The sequence below is a fragment of the Drosophila novamexicana genome, unplaced genomic scaffold (assembly GCF_003285875.2).
Source record: "Drosophila novamexicana strain 15010-1031.04,08,12 unplaced genomic scaffold, DnovRS2.1 tig00000877-arrow-arrow-pilon, whole genome shotgun sequence".
NCBI lineage: Eukaryota > Metazoa > Arthropoda > Insecta > Diptera > Drosophilidae > Drosophila > Drosophila novamexicana.
In genome coordinates, this window is record NW_020824831.1 from 524764 (window position 1) to 551619 (window position 26856).

The 26856-nt window shown below is 36.8% G+C and overlaps 1 protein-coding gene across 1 annotated transcript in view; it reads left to right on the plus strand.

Moving 5' to 3' along the window:
* Nucleotides 1-26856, plus strand: part of LOC115764907 (myb-like protein U) — a 51023-nt gene continuing 24167 nt past the window's right edge. Inside the window, exon 1 of the mRNA XM_030708204.1 lies at nucleotides 1-2314. Within this exon, the coding sequence (XP_030564064.1) occupies nucleotides 597-2314 (1718 nt within the window). The 5' untranslated portion in view covers nucleotides 1-596. The remainder of the gene's footprint in view (nucleotides 2315-26856) is intronic.

Consider the following 26856-nt stretch of genomic DNA (forward strand, 5'->3'; position numbering starts at 1 on the left):
AGAACGCAGCAAAACAAGTTTTATGCTAAATAATAATAAATAAATAAATAAACGCATCGCAATACCAAAATACAAAGCCGCCTTCCAAGTCGAGAAGTTGCAAAGGTGCAAAAAAAGAAAACAAGTCGGAACCTTGCCAAGCGGCAGCCATCGACTGCGCGATACCCTGTGTACAGTGTTGAAAAACAGCTGAAAACTGTTCAACGTGCGTCTGGTGCCTCTAAAACTGTAAGTGCCGATCAGTGACTTTAAAAAACGCGAAAAAAATAAGAACAAATATTTTGGACTCGATCGTAAGAGGAGGTCAACCGTAATTGAACTGCTCAATTTATTGGCTTTATCTTTTCAATTGTGTGTGCTGCAGGTTTTCACGTTTGAACCGCCGCCCTAGTAGGCGTGGTCAACAAATTGGTCGATAAACTAACGCGAATATACAAGGTTTTATATACGCAGTTGTTGGCATTATAAGGACATACTTGGTCCTCTGATCAATATACCCTCCATTCACATTTGTGCATAGGGTATAAAAAGTGACCTACAAATACGGGTTTTGCGCAGCGGAGCCAACAACAACAAGGCGTGAGAACTTGCCGCAAATGGCAACAACAGCAACAGCAGCAACCGAAATGCAGGCAACGCTTGCGGTTAAGCGGCCCGGTCCGCCGGTACCGCCCAGGCCCAAAACAACAGCAACAATGACAACAGCAGCAGGAGCTACGGTAGGTGCAGGGACAGCGGCAGCAGCTGCTGCGGGCACACCCTGCCCGCCACTCATACAAAAGAAGCCCACATTTGTTAGCCAACTGAGCGCAGTGGGACGCACCTTGGTCTACAAGTCGCCTTCGCTGAATCTACAAAAGAAACAGGCGCAAACACAGACGCCCACCATGGCGCTAGTTGGTAGCGCAACAGCAACAGCAACTGCAACAGCAACAGCTGCAACAGCCACAGTTGCTCCCGCAACAACAATAACAACAGCAACATCAACAACAACAGCAACAGTTGCTGCCCCCGCAACGGCGCCCAAGCCACCGTTAAAGCTGCGCAAAGCGCCGGCTGTGCCCACAGCTAAGCCGAGGGAGTCCGTTGTGGCCGTCATCAGCGTGAATCGCGCCAATTCTCTAAGCGCACAGAGCAGTCCGACGCCACACAAGGACACGCGTTTGAGTCTGGGCAAAGTGGATTATGAGCGTGCGGGTCTGCTGCCCACCACACAGCCGTTGCCCAAGCCGCGGAAGATTGTTCAAATTCCGGTCGCCACGCTGGATGTGGACGATGTGGCCGCTTTTGTGGCGCCGCCAGCTACGCCCGCCACTAGCATATTTAGGCGCTCCAAGACCACGCTGGATGGCCCGTTGTCGAGCCAGGGAGGGGGCAGCGGCGGCAGCTTTCTGGGCGGCAAAACGGTGGAGCTAAAGAATAACCTAAAGAATGCCGCAGAGCGTCTCTTCTCGGAGATCATTATAAGCCAATCTCAGAAGCAGACTTTGGCAGATACCACCATTATAACCAAGCATGAGCGCGCCATACAGCATCAGGCGCTGCTGGAGCAGGAGCTGGCGCAGGAGCGCCACAAGCGGCAGCAGATGGAGCGAGTGCGTGAGCGGGAAAGGGCACAGGAGCAGCAACAGTTGAGCCAGGTCATTCAAGCAGCGGGCAACTGCACGCGGATAAACATAAACCCCAGCAACAGCCAAACCCAAACCCAAATCCAACCTCAAACCAAAACCAAGCCCATCAAGACATCTGTCAGCGCTGGCAATACGCCGGAGAAGAAGCCAGCTTTTCATGAGCTGCTCATCTCGGAGCTGGCGGCCATGCGCAATCGTGCCTGCTCCCTGGAACAGTTGCCCACCAAGTGGCAGTCGCAGGACACGCCCACTAAAACAATGACGCGTCAGCGCTACAATTCAATTGAGGATGCCGACACGGAGGATGTGGATGCGGACAATGTGGAGGATGCCGATGGCGATGAGGAGGATACATTGACCTATGCCGTCAACAAATCGTTAAAGGACAATGAAACCCTGAATGGCAACTCAACGCCACGTAAACGCTGTCCCTCCGGCTGCTCCTCAGACTCCTCGCCCTATGGCACAGAGCGCTCGCAGCGCATCCGAACATCCGATTGGATTGAGGTGGGCGACAATGGCAAACAGGTGACCCTCACCAGCTGTCACATCAGTCTCGAGGATTCCGGCATGGAGGATGAGGAGCGACTGGACGATATGTCCTCCTCGGGTGTAGGCGATAGCTGGGATAGCGTCAAGGAGGCCGAACGCGAGAATGAGAAACGTTGTCGCAATGTCAAACGGTGAGTCAGAAATTTCAATATTATTTCTGGGCATTTACGGGCCAGCTATAAAAATGGGCTGGGCACATGTAAACAATTATATTTAAGGAGGTTTTTTTTTGTAATAAACTTTAATGTTTGAAATGCCATCAACGTGAGGAATTGACTATAGATGAGAGATGAACAAATTATGTTTCTCTAGAATATATTATCAGTTGTATTTTATAATTAAAATACACTATACTAGGTATATAATTAGTTAATGCTTATTTTTGGGAACTTGCTTTAAAATGGAATGGTTCGGCTGGATTACAATCATCACAAGTCATCAAATTCAAGGCAAGCAAATCGTATTTTTATTTAATTTTACTTTAGTGGATTGTTTCAAAATAACTATCTACTATCAATTTTGTAGTCCAACATGGGTTGGATATACGGTTCCTCTACCGATTTATTGACATTTTAAACCCAATTTGATAAGTAAGTAGCGCATATTCCGAATAGTTTTTATGCGAACATATGTGAATCACGCGATTACACAGTAATCTTTATTCTTATATACAATAATCATAGGGCACAGGAGAACCAGGGACAGTATTGAAATTTATCAGCGGACTTACAGCAAGCCCGTATATAGTTTTAGCAGGAAATAGCACTTATTCATGTGATATGAATGGCAGAAGTGTGACAACAAGTATATTTAGTTTAAGATGGGGGGAAAAAGGTGAGCAAAGAAATTAATAGCAATATATACAAAATATCAGTCAACTTTATTGCAAACTTTTAATCTCTGATACAGCAATTGCCAGTTTCTCTTGGTTCTTTTCAGTGTTCGACTATAAGCCAAGTTTTCAATGTCGATTTCAATGGCTTACATAACTAAAATACTTCTGCTTGGCTCATTTATCATCCATATATATTTATATATATATTTTTTTAATATAAATATATAGTATAATTTCGGCTTCATATAAACTCACATCGTGACTTTACTGCAGTCTGTAAGCAATATTATTTATGAAAAAATGTGAATTTTAAGCATATACGTGACCTTTAAGGAACTTAAAACAAAAATAAAGTACCCCGAATTGCTCGCATGTTTTCTTTTTAAGGTTTTGCCTGCATTTTCATTGATTAGTTTCTGGGAAATGCTGTCAAATGCCATAAAAATGCTTGTTGACAGGATCAATGTAGTGGAAGAATGGGACATGTGCCCTGAACCTTGTACATTTTGCCTGGCCCTTTTCTTTCTGGCAAAGGACACGTGCAGAGGGTTGGGTCGAGTAATCCTCATTGTCAACGTCATTTTCCTTAATTAGTTGCGGCTGCTGTCAGACCGCTTGACAGACCCTTTAGCTACTCCCACCACAGTCACTACCACTGACCCTGCCTGAGGGGTGAGGGGTCGTAAAAATGTTTTTCGCCACTTGCATTATCAAGCAGAACGTAGAATAAAAATCAATAAATGCTTGGGCCATCAACAGGAAGGCACGATAAGATAAAAGTGCAGCTATCTGACAGATACGAATAACTGTTGCCTGCCTCTGACTGCCATTTACCTGCTGTGGAGGGCTGCTTGGGCTTAGGGGCGTGTCTGTCGCCCACAGTGCGCCTGCTTGCAGATTCGCAACATGTGTAATTTTATTTATGCGCTTACCGCAATTATTTCACCGAGTTTCACTGCGCTGCACTGACACGCTTTACATGCCCTGGGCGACCGCTTGAGATAGCTCGTATCTTACAGATACACACACACATGTGTGCGTGTTGTATCTGTGTGGTGGCCCATTGTCTTTTGTCTCATGCAAATTGCTGGCAACGTTTCGGTTCGGTTCGGGTTCTCTTTTCAGACTTAGATGCGGTTTGAACAGCTTTGCCTGGTTTATTTATGCTATTTTTCATGTTTTTTTTTCTGCCGACTTTTGCTTCTTTATTTTGATAAATTATTGCTGACACCATTTCAAAGGTGTTGTTGCTGTGGCACGTTGCATGTGCGCGCATTACGCTCGATTGCAGTTGCGGCAACTGCAACAGCAACTGCAACATCTTGCAATATTTTCAACAACAGACTTGCCAAGTTAGCGTCTACTTATGTCTCCTATATACCCATACCCATTTATTTACTTATGGATTGTGTGTGTTTAATTTTTCATAAATGCTTATTTCAACAAATCGAAACTCGTTTTGCAGCCACTGTGCGATATTCAAAGCGTTGTTATTATAACTGCGCATATAACTCTGTAACTCTGGCAATGCACGAGGGCAGCTCCTGGGGTTAATTGAATAAATTAATATAAATTGGTAAATGTGATCAAAGTTTGCTTTGTCTCTAACTAGACTAATGTTAGTTATATATTTATTTAGTTAGTTGTGCCATAAGCCTTTCCATTTATATTGTCTCCTGTTCTGGTCACGCAGAATTTTTTCAATACATTATTTTATTTTTGTTGATTTTTTAATCGTAGTCATTAAAGTATTTTCCCTTATACATAGTTTAAGCTTACTATGTTAAATTTTTGATTCATATCGAAAGTTTACTTTGGAAACTAGAAAGATGTGTATTCCCAATTCTGCCCTCGCGCTTATAAGTACTGTGCATATTGTGAGACGTGTTTGCGGTGTGCTCAACGCTGATTATCGTGACTCACATTGTTTGGCATTTGGCTGGCGATCACACACATAACTACGATATATATATATATACACTCTTGCTCATATAGTATTCAATATAAATGCAAATACAATTCGTATGATCGTAAAAACTCATACGCAAAGCTCTCATATGCGGGTCTTGAAGCTTGTGAAACTCGTCCAAGCGTATCGTCTCCCAGAGAGTCTCTATCTGTTTCTCTGTCTGCCTCTCAGTCTGTCTCTGTCCTGCTCTTTATATTGATTAGTCATACAGTTTACGTGCGACGCAATGAGCCAAATGCTATAGTATTTAGCTGCTTTCCAGTCAACACACACACACACACACACACACACACACAGACAATTATGCTACATCGAGTTTTTAGCATGTTCGTAAAACTTGACACCTAGAGAAAGCTGTGAAAATCTTAATAGAACATGCCAATGAATCAGCTGATCAATTCGCACGCTCAAAGCAAAATTGCGTCTATGGGTTATTACTTCTTCTATGAGTAATACCACATTCGCATAGAACTGTTACATTGTGCACATTGGAACTCACAAAGAGACTAAAAAACAATTTAGCACATGCCTCAAAACATATGCTGCATTTAGTTTATACGTTTTGCTGGAAATTATTCGTATCCTCTAATTATGCGATCGTCTTGAATCTTGAAGATATTGATAATTTTTCATCTTCAGTCTTTAGAGTTAAATAAGCGGATGTGTGTTGTTGATGATTGAATTTAATGATTAACTCTTTTAACTTTTCCTTATTGGATGTCTTTGGGTCTCCCTCCTTTTTCACACATATTCATTCATTTGAGCTTAATATATAAATATAATAATAAGTATTATTGATGCTCAAATATGTTAAAAATAATAAATGTGTAGAAAAATAGAAAATTTGTTTTCTAATATATGTATATATATCAATTTCATATGTAACATGGCAGAATGCATTCTTTCGAGCCACTGAACAAGTAGGAAACGCCTCCAAATCCTACCATGGAGTATAAATGTTATGTCTTGGCCGAAGGGCATATTATAGGCAATAATTTGATAATAATAATATGAATTATGATTTCAAAGCCTCATCTAATTATTTGTGCCTCGATCATACAAATAGTTTCAATTTTTGGTCTTTATATTTTATTTTTCCGTTCGTTAAATATTCAAATTGCATCTTAAAGTAACTTATTTTCATTTGTAATAGGTTAAAAGGAGAATATGGGAATGTGAGGTCAAAACGAACGCAAACAGCAAGTTTGCGATTGAAATTAAACCTCAAATCTTTCTTTAAGCAAGAATCAAGCATAATCTTAGGATAGAGTATGCATTTAGTATTGCTTTCAACTGTTATCTGTACTTTAACTGAAAATGTATTCTCTTTTTATTATCTTATACTAAACGAACAATTTATAGATATATAAGAGAAATAAGTTTTATTGGCATTTAATTGACTTAAGCTTTGCTCAATTTTCTATCACATATTTTGTTTTAAGTTCTTTCTTTTCAAATTCTCTATAATCTGTAATCTTCAGGCATAAGAAATTGCAATTGGTTGCTAACAGGGCGCTCCAATTGATTTGTTAATAAAACCTACTCATAGATGCGCCTCAGACCATCCGTGAAAGCTTTTCTATGGTCGCCCGTAACCCGCAGCCGGCTCGAAAACCAATTATCCGTCTTCATATAGCAAATCAATTTGTGAGAGGCCACAAAAAAAACTTATATATGCTCATATGTGCACGTATAGGAAAAACTCTTGATGTGCTTCTTTTGTATCGCTTTCCGATGCAATTTCCTTGTGGCTTCCCCCGCTCTACCCAAAAAAAAAAAACCCAGAAAAAAAAAAAACCGAAACTGATTAAGCCATTAAAAATTCAAGCGCAAACTGTGTGCGCAGACTAACGAGCTTTTGATTAAATGATATGCTGCCCGAAGTATTTCTTTATTTTTTTTTGGGAGCATGATTTAATGCATATACATATAAAGTTATAAAGTAATTTTCAATCTGAATGAACGCAAGCTGAATATGCATGATGAATAAACCAGTTTCATATACTTAAAGCGGGCAATTGAGTTTTTTTGTGTTTGTATAGAAAGGTTTGTTTTCTACAATTTCCATAATTGTTAAATGTGGCACAAAGTAATTTCAGATTTCGTATCCTATTGATATTAAATGGCTGCACAGTTTCTTTAAAGTTGTATATAGCATTAGCATTAGTATAATCAGACAATTTATTTCTAAGTAAAAAACCTGAAGTTTAAGTTATAGGTGAAAATAGTTGAACATTTACTAAATAAGACTCATTTTAATCTTATGATTTACCAGTTTTAGTTTTAAGGTTCGAAAGGTTAAAAGTTTGATTTATACCCTGAACCTCTTGGAAATGGGTAAAAATGGTAGATTGATTTGAAGAGTATCAAGTCTTTACCTTTTTAACATAGGTCCTTTTAGTGCCCGCGCAGTACAGAGAGCTTTCTGATAATCGATAACTTTTTCCGATTCTGAGCGATCGATAATAATCAATATCGAAATTCTGTGTTTCGAGCAAATTTCTTTGCATTTACTGGATAATGTGTGTAGCTTAAAGGTCTATCATGTAAACATTTAATTACATAAAAAACTTGACTTTAAGCTATTTATTTGTGCACATTTCATTAAAAAATGGTGAAGAACAACAAAGAAATGCATTTCTTCTACCCAGTTCGAAGCACTTCCCATGCTCGAACAGCGCACAGCTATTTTTCGTATTGGTAATTGGGACTGTGGCCACATTAGAGCTGTTCTATCATTAGTTTTCACTTTGCATTTTCCCCATTGGAAACGGTTTTTGGGTCCTACATGCTAAGTGCAACTCGTGGTCGGTCATTGGCATTTAAACTGGCAACTTCTTGAATTCATTTCATTTGGCAATTGATGGGCCCATTTCTCGTTGCTGTTGTTGTGCGGCTTTTCACTTGCCCATTAAAGAAAAACAAACGTGAAAATACTCAATTCAATCATAAATTTTTCCAGCCCCTGCCCCCTGCCTTCGCTCGGCCCGCCTGCCCGCTTGCGATAACAATGCTGTAATTTGGCGCGCAGTTTTGTTTATCTAACTAACTCCAATGCAATCCGATGTCGACAATCGCGCCGTGGCGTCCCCTTTAATTGAAGTGTGCCTTTTGTGGCTTTCATTGCACTTTTACTCAGATACTTATGTATGTATCTCGATCTCTATACATACTCCATATCTAGCTGTGTGTATGTGAATGCGTGTGTTTTTGTATTTATGGAGATGTCTATGCCCGATCGATGCGGCACGTCAATGGGCGATTAACAAACCGAATTCGTGCAAATAATTAAAGGGGCTGCCCGCCTGCTGCCTGTTGCCAGATGCCAGATGCCAGTTGCCAGTTGCCCGTTGCCCGTTGTGCAGCATAAATTCAGTGGCAACCACTGTGCAACACGCTGGCAACGCTGTAATTACACGACTCTGGCAGCGACGCATGCGCCGACATTTTTATTGCCGCTGTTTGAGGATGTGGCACAGCAGCAACAGCAACAACAGCAACAACAGCAACACAAGCAACAACAACAACAACAACAACAATAACAATAACACAATAAACCATAATCCAATTTGCAAAGCAAATCCATAGCCAAGAGACTCGTGAGTGTGAGAGAGAAGAATCAACAACAACAACAACAGTCACAGTTTACTATTTATTTAATGCAATTTGCCATTTTCCTTTTTTGTTTTTTTTTTTTTTTTTGTTATTTGTTTTATAGTTATTGTATACCCTTTAAAGGTAAAATGTGTGCAAAGGGTATCCAAAAATTGAGCATCTCTGAAGTATCGGATCTGTTTTAATGCGTTCCTAATTTTAATTGAGTTTGACAATTTTAACTATTTTCAATTGAAGTTAAATTATATAGCATAATTATAACAAATTACTGCACTTGTAAAATAGATCTCTTAATTTATTTCAGTTTATTACAAATAATTTTATTTATTTCTTTGAGCGCTACCAGAAATTTTATTTTGTTGTTCACCAAAAAAGCAATAAAAAGACAAGGGAAAAGAGTGCAATTTTTTTTTTCGTTTTGCTTGTCTTTTTTTAAACGTAATTTCCTCTGGTATTATTATTGTTATTATAACATTTGTAATAATAACTAATATTTTTATTTTTATGATTATATAAAACTAAAAATAAATTTGTTTAATATTACTAATATGAAAATGATTATGATTATTATAATTATTATAAATATTTTAAATATTATTAACTTTTACTTTTATTATTAATATTAATTTTGTTATTATTCTCATTATTATTTTTATTATTATTATTTTTATTTTTATTAGTTTTAATTATTTATTTGGTTGGCTCGAGTTCCGTAAATTTTATTTAAGACAAAAAAAAAACAATTTTGTTTAAAAATATCACCAATAACATGGAAAGGTCGGAAAATCCAGCATTCTTATTATTATTCTTGTTATTAATTATAAATTATTATTATTATTAATATTATTATTATTATAGTAAATATTATTATTATTACTATTACTACTATTACTATTAAAAATTATTAAATTTATTTTTCCATTAATTTAGATCAGCTTGTAGGGTATTTCTTATTCGATTTTCCCCACTAGTTTCTATTTTTGTTATTTATAGTTTTTTTTTGCATTTGTGATTGCAATCGTATTGGAAGGAAGCCGCTAATGCGCATTTGAAAATATGAAATGCCTGAATTTAAATCACACAACTCTCAACTCACAGCGGCGACTCGATTTTACTGCTTATGGCTCTTAAATATATTATTATGCCAATAATATAATTTATCACATGTGTCCATATATACATGTGTCCGCGTGTGTGTGAGTATCTGTCTCTGGAGGCTGTCGGACGCGTCGTTTCCTATGTTCGCGCTGTGGATAAAATGCAAATTGTAAATTGCATCTTACAGATGCAGTTTTCCTATGCCTGTGCATAAGCGCAGTTATATACACTACACACACACACATAGCTGGCTAAGCAGTTGGCATCGTGGATTATAAAATAAATTCAATCAAAGCGAAAGCAATTGCAACACTCGCAACAGGCGGCAGCAGCAACAACAACAACAACAACAGAAGCAACTGCAATGCGATCACCCGACTGCCTGCTGTTATTGTTGCTGTTGTCGTTGTTGCAACTTTATTTTAATTTAATTGCATAACTGAGCAACAGTTGTCCGTTGTCAAGAATTGCCAACCAATTTCCGCACCGCACACAGCATAAACACCTCAGCAGCTCATACTGAGTCAATCAGATTCTAAGTATTTCATAACTTTTGCAATTTCCAATGGAAACTTTCTCACACACTTGACTTTGTCTTAACTAAAGCGTTTAAAGCTGGCAAATATTGTTGTCACCATTTAATCTCTTCTTTGCTTTTGCATATTACATTTAATTCAAGAGAAGACTTTTACCCCTTACACATTTTTGAAACTTGTGCTTTAATGTTTAGAATATAAAAATACATTTTGGAATAATTTAATAACACGAATAACAATAATAATAATAAAACGAATAATGATAATAATAAAAAAATAATAAATATAATAATGCAAATAATAATAATAATGAAAATAATAATAATAATTACATGAGGAACAATAACAATAAAATTAATTATAATAATTGAACTTAATATTAATTGATGAGATAAGGTTTTCTAATATACGATGGAACAATTTAGGCATGTAAACTTTTCCAATTTCAAGCACAATTTTTCTTACATATTGACACAAATATTCACAATTTCTGTGTATTTCTTTGCTTTGCCAAAGTTAAAGTTTAAGTCGCTCGATTGCTTTTTTTTGGACTCTTCCAACTTTTACTTTTCAGCGGATCACTATAATTCAAAGCAAACATGGGCGTCGCTCTATGCGCGTCATCTTAAGAAATATGTTCAAATTTACTAGGAATCAAGTCCCACCCATGCACCCCCGCCGCCCCTGCGCATGCCACAGTCCGTTTTCTATAATTTGAGCTAAAAGTCTTAATTTACATGCTTCAAACATTTCCAGCCATAAGTTTGTTTTTCTTTTCTTTTTGTACTCTCTCGCTGCACATTTTCAGTTTCGTTTGCCTTTGCGATTTGTTTCCTTTGAAAAGCGCTGCGCATGCGCAGCTGCTAGAGCGAGGGGCTGCCTAGCTTTGACTGGGGGAGAGGCCGGTCTAATAGACATTTGCAAATGATTATTAAAAACGAAACGAAAACTGTGTCGTAATAGCGTCGACAACGCGAAAGGCAACTCCAACTCCAAATCCAGCCTCAACGGCGATTCAACGAACAGAGACTCTCAATTTCCAAGCATAATTTTCTGGGAATTGCAACAGCAATAAACAGCAGCAAACTGCAACAGCAACAACAACAAACAACAATCGAAATGTGCCTCTAGCCAAATGCAGTCGCAGTTGGGTTTATTTGTTTCTCTATATTTGCCCATATATCATTTGCATATCGGTTGGTATATTTACATGGAAATTCTTGGATCATAACTGTAGCAATAACCATTTTCTATGCCAAACATTATGCGGTCTCTAAGCCAAGGGTTTCCTTATGCCACTTCAACCGGAAATACTCCGCTCCCTACCAACAGCCTGGCCTCGTATTTGTGCAGCTAAAACAACATCAAATTTTCGAGTGCTTCCTTAACGAAAACGTTGACAAACGAGCAAAACAAATAATGTTATGGTTCAAGAAATAGATTTCATTTGACAGCTGGTCAGTGGCCGGTTCTTCTGTATTTTTAACTTCATTCCATTTTGTTTGTTTTATTTTATATGTACGTGTGGAGGGCTGGGTAGGGGGAGGGAGGGTTCTTGATTGATGAAGTGCTGAAAATAATTGCCATGTTATATTTTACGCACTAACTAAGTAGTTTTAGCTTATTTTTAAAGTCATTAAACTAATTTCAAGGTGAGGATTTGATTGATATTTCATAATAACATTCTTGCAGCGCTGATGAGCTTGACCTTAAGTTTTTCCTATACGCTTCTGGGCTTGGAAATGACATAGGTTGCTTGAATTTAAAGTTTTTAAAATTATGCAGGTTATCTTATGCTCTATTGAAAATATTTGACAAGCCTATAATAAAGTTGCATAGTAGTAAAATATATATATCTCTATATATAAAACTGTTTGTCCTGACTGACTGATTGACTGACTGACTGACTGACTGACTGGAGATCAACGCACAGCCCAAACCGTAAGAGCTAGGAAGATGACAAACGACACCTAACTTGTTCTTCTGAAGTAAGAAAAGTTACATGGTACCATCGAACTACCCCAGGCCATATACTTTGCATATAAACAAATCGACAGAAAAATGAATGAATTCTTCAAATATTTTTTTTTTGGAGATCAGCAGAGTAGTCACACTAAATTCTAATGAAGTTACAAATAGAGTTTATTTCACTTCTTTATAGCCTCTCCTAACTTCTACAATATTGAAGAAGTACAATATTTTTCTACTTGGTATGTTAATAACTAGAAAAGTCAAATGGAGTGGAAAACTCAATTGAATGCACAAATTTCAAAACATATTGTTAAAGACTTAACCCCACATCAATCAAACTACAAGGTTTTGCTATCTATTAAGATCTGTTGATTTCTCAAAATCCCACACTCTGGGCACCTGAACTAAGGATCAATTGTGGACTGTGCGAATCATTACACAAAAGCCATCAATTGAAGCTAATGAATCAGAATTGATTTTAATGATCAGCAGCATTCATAATTCCAAATACAATTTGGCCGCAACGTGCAATTCTCGGGCCAAACATAACCCCCTTTGCCCATGTCTGCCCTGTGTGGGCTGACTGCGTTGGGTCCATGGTGCGAGCGTATGTAGGTGTTTTTATTTCTTTTTTTTTTTACCACAGAGACACGAGCATGGATTCAAGCCAAGTTTAGACTAATAACACAGAAATGTAAAATCACGCAAAGCAATCATAAATTATGAACACTACGAAAGGCTGTGGAACTGCGCGAGCTGAAGCCAAGTCCAACTTTTAGACGTTTGCCAGTGCCTGTGCCTCATGTGGCTGTCATTCAGTCATTCATTCAGTCAGTCACTCAATTGTTGCTGTGGCGGCGTTGTAATTATGATGAGTGCCACTCGCTGCCAAAGATACACACGCCAGATTCGTTTGCCCGAGAGTGTGAGAACCGTTAAAGTATGGCAAAGCGACTCTAACCTGAACAACTGACGGACCGACTGCCGGACTGACTGACAGACTTTTTGACGTACTGTCTGGCTGACAAGTGCTGGCCCTCTGTCTGTTTCAGCTACCAAAATAGTTTTAGATGATGTGACAGAAATGCAGGTTGAACGTGCCGAAAAGCCCAAAAAACAACGGCCAACAGGAGAAAACTATAACCAACAGACTGCCGAAGCTTAAATACCCTCACAGCCAAACAGCCGACGTGGTATGTATTTCTGTACCATATCAGCTAGTTGACGTACATCATAAAGCACACATCATTTTGAGTTTGATGTGGAAAAAAACATTATAGCTGTTCATATAATATGAGTCGATTAAAGGTCCCAATTGTAATTGTGTTTTGTACTATAAAATCGATATGTGCTTGTGGCCAGATCGACACCGAAATATATATTTTTCGCATCAAAAATAAGGGCATGTGTCAAGTCAATATCGACTCGACTCGACCCTGCTGAAGAGCATATTATTTTCATGGCCACGACATCTCTCCTTTAATAAGTTACACATTTCGTGACAAAATAAAAGCACCCTGAGCAAGGGTATAAAGAGACAGCTCGAAATAAGTAGCACAAAGTGCGCGCAGTGTTCAACTCTTAAGTCTGGTTACGGTTATGGGTTATGTCGTCTAAAAGTCAGTTCATTCAGTCAGTTAGTCAGTTAGTCAGTCAGTCAGTCAGTCAGTCAGACAGTCTGCTGTTCTATGTGAAATGTAAGTTCCTCATAATCATCATAATTGCTAAGCATCTGACACTTTACTGTAACTGATTGTAACTTCCAGCTGAGAGTGCTTACAGTGACAGTTGCTGATCTGTTTTATGGGCCTGGGTAGGGAAACTTACTCTGGCAGAGAATTGTGTGTGAGCCGTCACAACACACACACGCACACAATAAAGTTTCAGATTCTTCAAGATTTCAGCGCGTAACGGTATTTTGCCTCTTTGTTTGGGGGCCTGTTCTATGCAGCATTTTCCAGCTGTACAAATATTTGGCTTTGTATTAGCTTTGGGTCAAGTGTAAAACCGCTGCAACTTTCTATACGAGTTTTTAACGCTTTGTAAACTGAGCTATTTTTTTTTCTTGGCTTGTTTGTACAGAATATAACAAAGTTTGGGTTTTTAAAAGGAAACATGTTTTTTTTATGGTACTTTTTTTTAATTTGGTGAAATTTTCTGTTTCTACTTTTTTTTAGAAACATTATTAAATAATGTCTTCTGATCTGTATACAAACATAGATATAATCCAGACGAGTTTATTGAGATTCTCAAACAATTCTCCAGATCTTAAATAGATAACACATAGTATGAGTTCAATTTTCAAATTTTATATTGGAAATAATTGGTTCTTATGTTTTATGTCTGCACTATAAATAGAGAAGACAACTTATCCTTGCTTAAGGTACTGAATGTTTTTGTGCCTGGCATTATTTCAATCCACAGTAGATTTCCCATTCTCCTACTTAGGCAAGAAGTATTTAAGTGGGAGTCCATGTTCTTGTATACATACATATATTTTTAGATACAAGTTTTTTGATATATCTATTTATTTTCAATAACATCATTAACCAAATATAATGGCTATATGTAATTCTTTTGAAAATATAAATTAAACTTTCTTTCTAAAACTTATGCGCATGTATACGTACATATATAAAATTAAGTTCTTTCTGAACTTAAGATATAATTCAGGTCATTAATAATCGATCTTACATTATGTTATATTCTTCTATTCTCTCTTTTTCTTTCACAACTTTCGTAACCTTATAAGTTGCAGGTTGTTTCTGAGATTTAACAACGATAAAAGTACACAACTTATGAGTCATAGATTCTTATATAAACTAAATAAACTTGGAGCGTGGGACTTACATACTTAGAGGGAGGTCGCCGGCTCAAATTCAGCAGAAGCTCTCAACATTTATACTTGTTAAACAAAAAAAAACAACAACAACAAAAATTCATAGTCTTGCCAAATGAGCATAAATTTGTATATGACACTTTGTTGTTTGTAACGTAAGCTATAATTTGGGTCATTATTGATCTATCTTTCATTATTTTCTATTCTTCTATTCTCCCCATTTTTCCACAACTTTTGGCACTCTTAATTTCTGATTGTTTGAATGTCGGCTCAATTTGATTGTTCTTTGTTTTTGAGAGTTATTAAAGACAGCTGGATTTTTGTTTGACTATACCGATTCCTTTCTATCTATTCTCTCGTTAACTTTTTCAATCGATTCGTTTCCCGTTCCCACAATGCGAAAACAAACGCACTTTAAATAGATGTGGACAAGCGTGTAATTAATTTTTTGTTTTGGCCATTTTCTATTATATAGCCTGGCATTAGATAATTAAGCGATTTTTCAGCCGAACTTTGCAAATTTTATGCAAACTCATCGACGTGAGAAAAACAACGAAATAAAAACTGTAAATTTGTAAAAACCGAAAGCTAAGAAAAAAAAAAAAACAGCAGCAGCTGTCACAGATGCGGAAAAATTGGCCAACTATGTGAGCGGGTACCCGTGTCTGGGGCGACCTGGAAGTGGACTTGGATGTGAATGTGGATGTGGATCTGGACGCACATGCGCGTAGGTAGCCCCGACTGTCTAACTGACTGCCTGGCCGACTGGCTGGTTGGCCTGCCTTATATAAACCCACATGACGATACAATTTGTGTTTTTATTTTGCAGTAGTAGTAGTTTTTGTTGTTGTTGTTGTTTGTTGTGCTGTTGCGTTAATTTATAGCATTAACCGTGTGTTTGGCTGCCCAAAAATGAAGCGAAAAGAAAATTGTCAGAAAACTGAAGCCGCTTACGAAATGCGGTGCAAACTTGTGACGAGCAGAGAGCACCACCGCAGCACCACTTGGTCACAAGTGTGTCTGTGTGTGTGTGTGTGTGTGTGTTGGCCCATTGGACTCGCTGTAGTCGCAAGTCGCAGCTACCGGAAGCAATTCGCCAGTTAATGCACTTGAGCTCACAGTTTTGCGCTACAAATTTGAATTTAAATTTCAAATTTTTGAATTTTCGTATTCAGCTTTGGCCAGGCTTGGATTCCGGCTTGCGAGCGAGCTACTCCACTTGCTAGCCGGTTTTTGTTTGCTCGAATCTGGCTGGCCAATTCCTAGCTGAACCCGGCTAACGATTGCCTATCTATCTATCTGTATCTTAAATAAAGTTTTGTATCTTTGCGCACTTGTCTCACCTTTTGCTTTGTTTCTTTCTTTTTTTCGTTTTATTTTGATTTTTTTAAATTTAACTCAAGTGCTTTTGGCTCAATTGAACTTTATGAGTTTGTTGTGTATTACCCCAAAATAGCAGCAACGGCAGCAGCTGCTGCTGCTGATTTGTATCTCATTGATACAAAACGAAACTATGCAGTCAAGTGCGCGCATTGCTCAAGTTTCCTGCTCCAATCGGCCACACTGACTGGCCAAGAGCTTTGACTTTTGTCTAGCTCTTGTTGTTGCGGCATTTCACTTGGCTTAGAAATCGCTCGTTATTAGCCAAATATGTGTACAGCGCTGCCAAACTATAACGATGATTTAGGCACTTCAGATTTGGCAATAAGGCTCGAAAACAACTTGGCGTGCTTTTGCAATATTGATTTGAAGTCAAGAAGTCATTGTTGCGCCAGGGACAAAGTTATTTGATATGTGCAGTTAAACAAGCTATATATGTAGATAAAATAGATAGAAGAATGTTTTCTTTTGACTAAAATTCTTTGGACCCGAAAATTATTGTAATAGAGAGAGTTTTTCAACATTTATATCATATATATATTATACTTATAGCATGTAGGTATATATATAAATATGAGCTTTACGCAATTTTTAACATCAAGATTTTAAAAATTCCTTTCTAATTAATCCATATTGGTACATGAAAAAGTAAAAAACAAATATTTTGATTTTTACCAATATGCAAAATTTTCGTCGGCGTAAGGAATTCTTTTTCTTACTATGAATCAAATCTTGCTTGGAATCAGTTACTTAGAAAAGTCAGCCGAACCTTATCCCTAGTCGAGTAACACATCTAAATAATGTATTAGGCTTAAAAACAATAAGCCAATATTCAAAACAAGGCTGAAAAACAAGATATTATTTTATCGTGAGATTCTTTAAACCAAAAAAAAAAAAAATACAAATGAGTTGTGGAACCGAACCCAAAGGCATGGCATTAATCCCGTCAATATGATTTTGTTCTGTCCTTGAGTTCAAATAAAGTATAAAATGTATATTTGAGTTATAAATTTAAAAGGGCTTACAAAAATACTTGCTATTATACTGCTCTGGTAGGAACGAAAATGTATTTAATACCAAGGTATTAACTTGATTTCCCTTGAAATCATATTTAATTGTCACAAATCCCATTTTTTAACGCATACATTTTTGGTATTCAACAAATGTATAATATAAATATATACTTGATATAAAAGCAAATACATAAACAATATAGGTATTAGCTTGCATTATGAATGGGTTGACACAATAATAGCTGGCTTTTTTTGCATTCAACGTTTGTTGCTTTTCGTGTTGAATTTTTAAAATAAATTTTATATTTTACCTTTTAGTTGTCGTATTTTCGTTGTGCATAATATACGTAAATAATTCACCAAGCATATTTGATATATTACCCAGACGACTTTCGCTTTTGTCTAGTCACAAAAAAAAAAAACCAGGTAGTTTCTAGCCCAAAAACCAAAAACCCATCGACCCAACGTTAAAAGCCAGCGATGACAAGCTGCATAAATTAAGAAAACCCCCCGCCCTGCTATTCGCAAAGGTGTTGGCCACATTTCTCGATGTTTGTTTGGATTTTTGTTGTAGCTGTTGTTGTTTTTTTATTTTTTTGGTTAGTTCTACTAATCAGAAAACCGAAATCAAATTTCGCTTTTCGTTGGACTCGAAAGAGAAACCCGAAACGAATCGTATGGAACGCAGGTCACCGGACTAAACGAAATTTGTTCGTATTTGGTTAACCAAGCCAGCTGCTTATTCTCTCCTCTTCCTCTTGGCTTATTTGCATCTGATTACTGTGAGCTGTTTATTTACAGATTTCACAAATGAGACGAAGCCAGCTTAGAAATCAACTCTTTACAAAATTGGCCCAGAAACCAGCCCAGAAACCTAGGCTATATATATATATATATATATATACCCCAGTGCACGGCGATTTTGCGTATCATTGAAATGAAAGCGAATGTGATATGAAATGAGTGTGTAGAAAGGTGGGGGCGTTGTACGTGAGAGGCCCTGCATATAAATCCACTGATAGCATTTCATTTATGGCTATGAAAGCGCATTCAATTTCAGTCAAAACACACACAACTGAGCTTGACCCTCTTTCTCAGCGTAGCTCGTTAAATGTTTTTATTATTGTTTTTGCGATTCTTTGATTGTTAATACACTTGTATTGGGTATCATAATTTTATCACTAAATGTGTAACATATTGAAGGAGAAGTCTCTGTCGGCATTAAGTATATACTATATTCTTAATCTGTATCAAAAGCTGCATAGTTATAGCTTTATCTGTGTATGTTCAAGCGAATCTTTCATATAGATATATATATATATATATATATAAATATATATCGGAATCGACGAGATTGGATAAATATATCATTAATCTGTCAGGGGGTCAATCGTTGATTTTGAAAACATTAAACTAGACAAATCTTAACATCGAACAGCCTTATAATTTTGCTCCAATGAAAGAATCGAATGAGAAACACATTTTATTGTGATACTTGAAATATCTTGACTAAACTGAACAGACATAAACTTCCCTATTTTAGGAGCGAGAATCAATCTGTCGAAAATAAAGTTTTTTTTATGAAATACTTCTGAGCAAGGGTATTTAATTTTCGTGACTCTATTTGCCTTTTTTTTTTTCTTGCTGGTTATTTACCATTTAACGCACTCGTCATTTGGCTTTTGTTATGTGCAAGGTTTTACCCAAATTACCTAGCAACAATTTTTGTAGGCGACTTCTCAGTTAATTAGCGCTTTAGCTGCTATCTCTTAGAATACAATGGTTAAATTATGGCCCATTAGACAGCGACCCTCTTCCCAGACCCCCTGCAACTAGCTGGCATTGAAAGATTTGAGAGCCATTGTGGGATTTGTTACACACTTTACTCACGCAGCGGCTTTCTGTTGCCAAGTTGAGCTCTAAGCTTTCGTACTGAAGAGTCTTTTATAGTTAATATTCTTTGTGCAGCAGCAATTATTGTGACCTGATTCAGACTTTGGAATCGGTTGAAAATACTTAATAAAGTCGTACATCTGCGATTCTATAAAGTACATATATATTGTCTATATCAGTCAGTGGAAATACCTAATTTTTAAAGGTACGTCATTGTGCTTTGGTATATACCATATTTGTATACCACTTTATCACCATATTTAAGTCCTGAAAATAGTTTAAGGGTCGGACTATAGATACCATAGAGTTAAGCTAGCACACACTTTCTATGCATTGTGTAAGGCACAGGGAAGAAGTTTCTGAATATTGTGATCTTCGGAATCATTTTCGAAATTTTATTTTGAATTTGATATTTTGGGTTATATAAATTGTGCTTAATGCCCGATCACGGTGACCTTATTAGCACTGTGAACCTGATCAAAGTTGCTTTCATATTGAACCTCTGGTTCTCTCTCTTCATACAAATCTCAAAGAATACTTCAAGTTCTTTGGTTTAATCAGACAATGAACTGTGAGCCCATTTGATTTGATGGCCAAAAAAAAGAAGCTTAAACCTTTATTAAGCCAACTTCATAAACGTTTTCATTTCTGGGTCAACTATTGATATTATGATCACGTAGCTTGGTTTGGCGAGAAATCGCCCCGAAACGACTCGAATTGCCACTGGCTGAAAAGGCATTTCAAGATTTATGACAACGTTGCCAGCAAAATGGCGCCATTGTTGTCGCTGTTGCATTCTTTTGAGTCGCAGCGCATCCCGTTCATGCTCCCATTTACCACCTGCGCGATTGCCTGCACTATTTTCGGTGATGCGCCGCTGTGTGGTGCACCACTCGCCGTGTCTCTGGGCGGTGCGTGCGCCGCTTTTCCGAGTTTATTTTTAAAAAATGCGACAACGCGCTCCCAATTCGTTTTACTTCCCGCACACGGGGCAAGGGTGATGGTCTGGTATGTATTTATTATTTTACTTTTTGTTGTTTTTTTTTTTTTTTGTATTTTTTTTATTTGGTATGTTTGTCGACGCTGTCGGGGAGCTAAACAAATTTGATGGCATCCACCTCCTCGTCATCGTCATCAACATGTTTAACAAATTTTTTTGTTGAATGAGCATTGCGTTGTGCCCGATTTAATTTTTGCCCCAGTGTCGTCGCATGTGTTTTTGTTGTTGTTCTGTGAGGTTTTACCCTTTCGCTCAGAGCGGAGAGTAGGCGGAGGCATAAATATGATGTACTACATAGAGAAACAACGTGTTATATTTGTTATTATCTCTATAAATAGATGCAGTAGCGGCTGTCGACAATCGGTACAGGGTGGTCAAGTCATAGAACTATAGTTACGGATCAGCCAAAATACACTGAAATAAAATTACTACAAAGAATTAACATATGCGCGAGTTTCGAAATTTCCCGATCGAGTGTACAGTGTTATTATAACAAAACTTTTTGTTGTCCCCAAGAATTCCCCAACTAAAAATACAAATATTTAGAAAAAGTAAGGATTCAAGAACTTCAGCTCTCCCGACAGTTCATTTCTTTTCAATAAATGTAGACTTAATTCATGAACTTGAGTGAATTTAAAAAAGTTGTTCTCCGTATTATCATTAAACTTTATGCATATGTATACACACCCAATAACTCTTTTACTCTAGCTTAATCTCATCACGCCTTATTGATTTTTTTCTGCCTTAATGATTTTCCAACCCTTTAGATGCTCAATCAAAGACAACATTTAGGTTGAGATAGTTTTATGTTTAGATTTACTTTGCTTATCTCTTAAATGTATCGGGCGACACACCCTGTTTGTTATTTTATTTTTATTAAATCAATACACGCATTTCTTATATATTTTTATCTTTGTCTTGGATTTTCTAATTTTCTCAGCTCTTTCAGCAGTGCTCTGCATCTACGTTCACATATAACTAAATATACATATATGCATCTGATAGATAGAGCTGTGCGCCTTTAGTATCTTTTTCGTATCTCTTCCGCTCGGCGCGAGAGAATGACTCGGGAGATATTCGACGTGGCAAAAAGTCGCCAACGTTTGACTTTTAGTAGCACGCGAATTTCTCAGCGCTATCAAAGCGAACCAACATATTCTCAGTCAAAAAACAAAAAACAAAAAATAAAACAGACCAAATCCAAAAGCGGCATTACAATAAAAAAGCAAATTATATGTTTATAATTCCCATATTGTTTTTACAAATTATAATTAGTGAGTACGCGTCAAAAAGCCTCAGAACACGGCGCGATCAAAATATTTACGCAGCATTTGTTATGGTTTTTGTTGTTGTTGCTGTTGTTGTTGTTGTGTGTGCTCTGTGTGTTCTGTGTGCGTTCTAAAAACAAAACGAGGCTGCATAACAATTAAAAATAATTGTGTTGTATATAAAAAAAAAGATATCGAAAAATATCATTAAAATGTTGCTATGCCTCGCAAATGCGGCTAAAGAACTGAGCCAAAACGTTCGCTGCGAGTTCGAGTTCCGAATAGAGATCTGTATAAATTATATAGTCGTTGTTTAATTTTTGGAAAAAAAATGTGTTTTTCCTTCTTAATTAATAGCAAAACTGCATTCAAACAACATTCAAAGCTGTGCCTACTTACATATATGTGTATATATAATCGTGTATACGTTTATTTTAGAATGTGCTTATACCTCAAGAAATGTCTATATATATATAATACTCATGTATATGTAGCAAAAGTTATTTGTGCTGACCTTAAGCGTACTGCCTGCACGTGGAAAATCTTACATATGTAGTTCTATGTTGTGAGCATTTGTGCCTGAGCTTTATGGCTTTGCTTTGCCTTAACTCCATCTACAGCAATCCAAGTGTCATATCATATTTGTGGAAAGTGGAAAATAGAGACATTTATTCTGTTCTTGTTATCATTTTTATTAGCTGATGAGAATTAAGCAGACGATTTTTAGTGGTTATCTCATGCTTTCTTTTGGTTTTTGTTCACAAATCGGTTTAATAGTCTTTGAAGTCTTATACTAAGTTAAATCGTATCGCCGAGAAATAAAAAGAGTAGTTATAAAACTTGCAGCCTTTTACCCGAGTATTTGGAAGAAGAAAGAAAATATATATAGAGGTCATCATAATAACTGCTTAGAGTTCTCAATTATTGTCGTTATTATACGAACTAGCCCTAGAGCTACATTCTAAGTGCATTTCTCGTAATTATAAACTTTCTTTTTTGTTTATTTTGATATGTTTAAGACTTTTGACAATTCTTGTTTGTCTTAAGAACTTAAAGAGTGGCTGTAAAATGTACTTTGCTATTAAAGCAACTGTTTTTGAGAAATTTTACTATCTGCGGATATTCTGAATATTAAAAATGTTTATTTGCATTTGAATATTTGATAGCATATATTTGGATTTTGAAAATATCTCAAGAATCTTAAGATACATATATCGACTTCTGCTTCTACTTGAACAAAGTTCCATACATGTTATTCTGCTTATACCATTCGAAGTTTTAAACAACTGGACCCTTATTTAATATCTCATAAACATTCCCTATTAAGTCAAAAGGAAATTCTAAGGGATATACAAATACTGAGGAAACGATTTCAATAGACAAGGGCTGACAGCTGTATTGTTCTTATTCCATGACGTAATACAAAAATAATTTCTGGAAGTTCCAAGATGATTCTCTATATACTTACTTTCTTCTTCACACATTTTATATCGTAATACTCGTGTTTAATCGCCCACGCAAAGCTAGCCTCAATCAGACAGTTCAGACCATACCAGAGTCCGGTTGAGTTTTGTTTAAGCCATTTTTGTATGCCTGAGCTAATTAATTAAAATATTTAAAAATTTGTAGCGCGTAGGTCGGCCAACTGCAAAAAGGCGTCACCGTTGCCATAAAAAAAGTGGCTGCCACCAGTTGCTATCAAATCAGAAATCTTCATTCAGAAACCGCCAATAGCCATATAGAGCTGATTAACTGATCAGACCATAAATAAATCAATTTTAATACTTGCTTAAATAGTATGATACGTGTCTGGTAAGACCCCCGAGTGATTAGGTATTGGGGGGCTAATGAACTTGCCATATGAATATGAAGTAATCAGCCAGATGGACGAGGCATAAATAACAACTATGCTCTGCATTTAAGGCATATTTTTCCAATGTAGGCTTAATTAATAACAGTGTACTGAAGACTTGCATGCTGTTGGTTTTGCTGACATTTCGCTGCTTTAGAGCAAATGCAAATTTTTCTGAAAAGTGCCTTTTACCATAATTATCTGTGCACACTAAGTCAGGTGAAATTTCAGGTGCACGCTGTGGAAATGACGGCGCCAGTCAGCTGCCAAATTAACTGCATATTGTTTACGGCTCATGCCGTGCGCCACACAGCAGGCTGTTTTTGTTTTTCTTGCTAATCAACCAGAGTAGGGCAGGAATACCAAACACATATATATAAATACATACATCTGCACTCGTTAAAAAGTACCATACGTACATATCTTTACCAATTAGCTGACAAGTTGGTGCTGCGAGTAAAGCCGTAAATCAGGAAAATAATTTTAGCTTTCCTGCTCCATTTTGATATCGTAATGTCATGCGTGTACAGAGAATTCATGTGCTTTTTCATTAGCTTTTTCATCATGTACAGACTTCATTTCGTTAGTCTTTATGCGAGATGGATTAACGTTAATTTGAATGCATCTAAAACTGCATAAAGTAGCATACTTAACAACAGTGAATGCACAATCGATCATTTTTATCGATCCATATTTTGCGCAGTTTTTGTTAGCATACAAAATGTTTAGGTTATCGATAAGTAAGTGTTATATCTATCGCTAATAAAGAACCAATCATTTTAATTGTCCATTTTATCAATTAGTAAGTATTAGATAAACTGAAATTTTATTAAAACTCAGCCTTAAATAGTATAGAAATCGATTCATAATTAGCCTGACAGAAATCTCGAATATTTCTATCTTATCGGTAGCTTTTATCACTAATGAGAGTTGACATTAGTATCATCTGTAGGAGTAACAAATAATTGCTTGTAATAATTGTACAAAACAAATTTTAAGGTTATTGATCGATTACATAAACTACTATAGCTTTTATCGTATAGTAGCTAGTATAATAAAAATTGCAATTTGTGTAATTGAATTGATTGATTGATTCGAATAAATTTCGCAAGGTACGTCAGACCGAAATTAACGAAGGTGTCACCACAAAGGTAAAACATAAGAAATCGAGTATTTTTTTTATCGATAATTTAGTCTTTGACCAATTGGTGCAAAAATCGTCTTTAATCAATCAAATACATTTGGTACATAGCCTAGCAGTCATCTCTAAAGGTAATAATTAATCGGTTATATTTGTTCACAATGTTGTTGTTGACCAATTGGTACTAAAATCATAACTTTTTACCTTTGGTACTGCTTATTTATAGCTCATATCACGATGATCAATCAGATTTAAGTGCATCGCTAACAGAAGAGTAAACGCTTAATACTTGGCTATAATTTTGTTTCTGGTTTTTTGTTCACTTCATTTTTAATTTTTTGTGCCCATAAGAAAACGTTGTCTTTTGCCTGTTTTTATTGTTTATTACTTTGTCGTTTAAATGCTTCGAACGTGCTAAATATGTATATTGCACTTAATTTTTTTTTGCGTTTTGGTGATTGTTATTCGAGTTAATGGCGAAGAGTTGCAAAAAAAGGTCTGCGGCCGTCGCATCGCTTGAGGTTGTGTTTTTTTTTTGTAGTTGGATAGCAATGTCCGCTTTTGGCAGCTGTTCATAAAAATATACATATTAAAAAATATATAGATACTTGTCTAGCTTAAAATATGAGAGTATTTGCGAGCGAGAATATGCTATCCAAATAAATACATGGCATGGCAATTATGTTACAAAGGCACGCAGCTAAAAGCTCTTAACTTATTTGCGATTATTGCTTCCTGTATTGCAGAATTCTTTGGTTTTATTATTACAACTTTTTTAATATTGTGAGAGCTTGGATTGTTGTGGCGTATTTAAGGTGAAATCGGGCATTCAACTGGCCAAGAAACTGCGGCGAGCTACAAAAAATATCTTTCGCAAATAAAGATACTCTGCTGCTGTCTGCTGCTGATGTTCACACAAATTAGCGATTGGCAAAGCCTAGCTTCTGCTTATTGATTACACAGAGCGCGCAGCAAAAGTCAAGCAATTAGCCAAGTTAAATACATAATGCATTTGTCTGGACTACGCCGTCCGGCACAGTCACTGCGTCTACGTCTTAACTTGGCCAACAAGAGATGCAGCCAAGCGTTCGGTTAGTTTGCTTCGTGCAACCGCAGTAAATAATATCTTAAGCCACGCCGTGACCGATAAATCTGGTAAAACGGGCGAAAAATGATTGCCATGTGGATCTGCAATGGGGTAATCGTATTGTCTGAATCTTTAAGTGTGGCTTTTGGTAGCGCCCAATTTGCAGCTGATCTATGCAAGTTATGTTTGGCGATTACCGTTAAACGGCAGCATATTATCTACCTGAGAGTTAAATCGCCTTTAAATGCTATATACACAACTCCGATTTAACCATTTGCCCAGCAATTGGGTCAGCTGCGAGCTGCGATTTGCGAGCTGTGTGCTGCATGGCAACAATTAAAGTATCTCAAACCGCACGCGGCTCGCATTGGCAAATGGTTCTCATAAGCGTAGCTACTTTTGTATCTGTATCTATGACTGACTTCTGTGGCCTTTGATGCAACTTGTTTTGGACTCGTTTGTTGGCATTCTGTTCGCCAATGCGACTGGCGACAGTGAAGCGTTAAGTCTCAAACTGGCATTCTGCAATGATATATGGATTTCAAGTGCCCGCTGTGCTATTATTATAATAATAATAATATTCAAAATATTGCCAATACCATGCCGAATTTAAGAGCTGTTATGAGAGCATTTATTGCTAGTGTGGCAAAATATAAAAATATAAGGTTTTAAGCTAAGGAAAAATGAGTTCGTCAGAGCCGAAAGTTCTCTTGTGTTGGCAGGTTTAGCTTGAAAATGGCTAATGATTTTAATGACAGAATTAAATCTGAAAGTTGCGAAGAACCTTTTAAAGATATAAAGATAAGCAGCTATATTATATTTCCGCTAGTAAAATTATTTGTATATATATATATATATATATACATTTATTACTCTTAAATAAATAGCTAAACGTAGTATATTTCTTTATTTTCGGCGAATTTCAAGCTATGTCCTCAAAAATAAACATTTCCTTTAAGTCGTCTAAGACTAGCTACAGATACCTCAGATAATCTTTGTCAATTTGTCTCTAATAGTGAAGCCCTTTGGGCTTGATCAGCCTAAAATATCATATGCCGGCATCAGCCGCTAAAAATGCAGCCCAAAACTGGCATATTGTCCGCGCTGGCTCCAGATCGGTTAGCTGTGCCAGTGGCAGTTTTACTTCAGCGTATAGCTGCTGGCCTTGGTTACTGG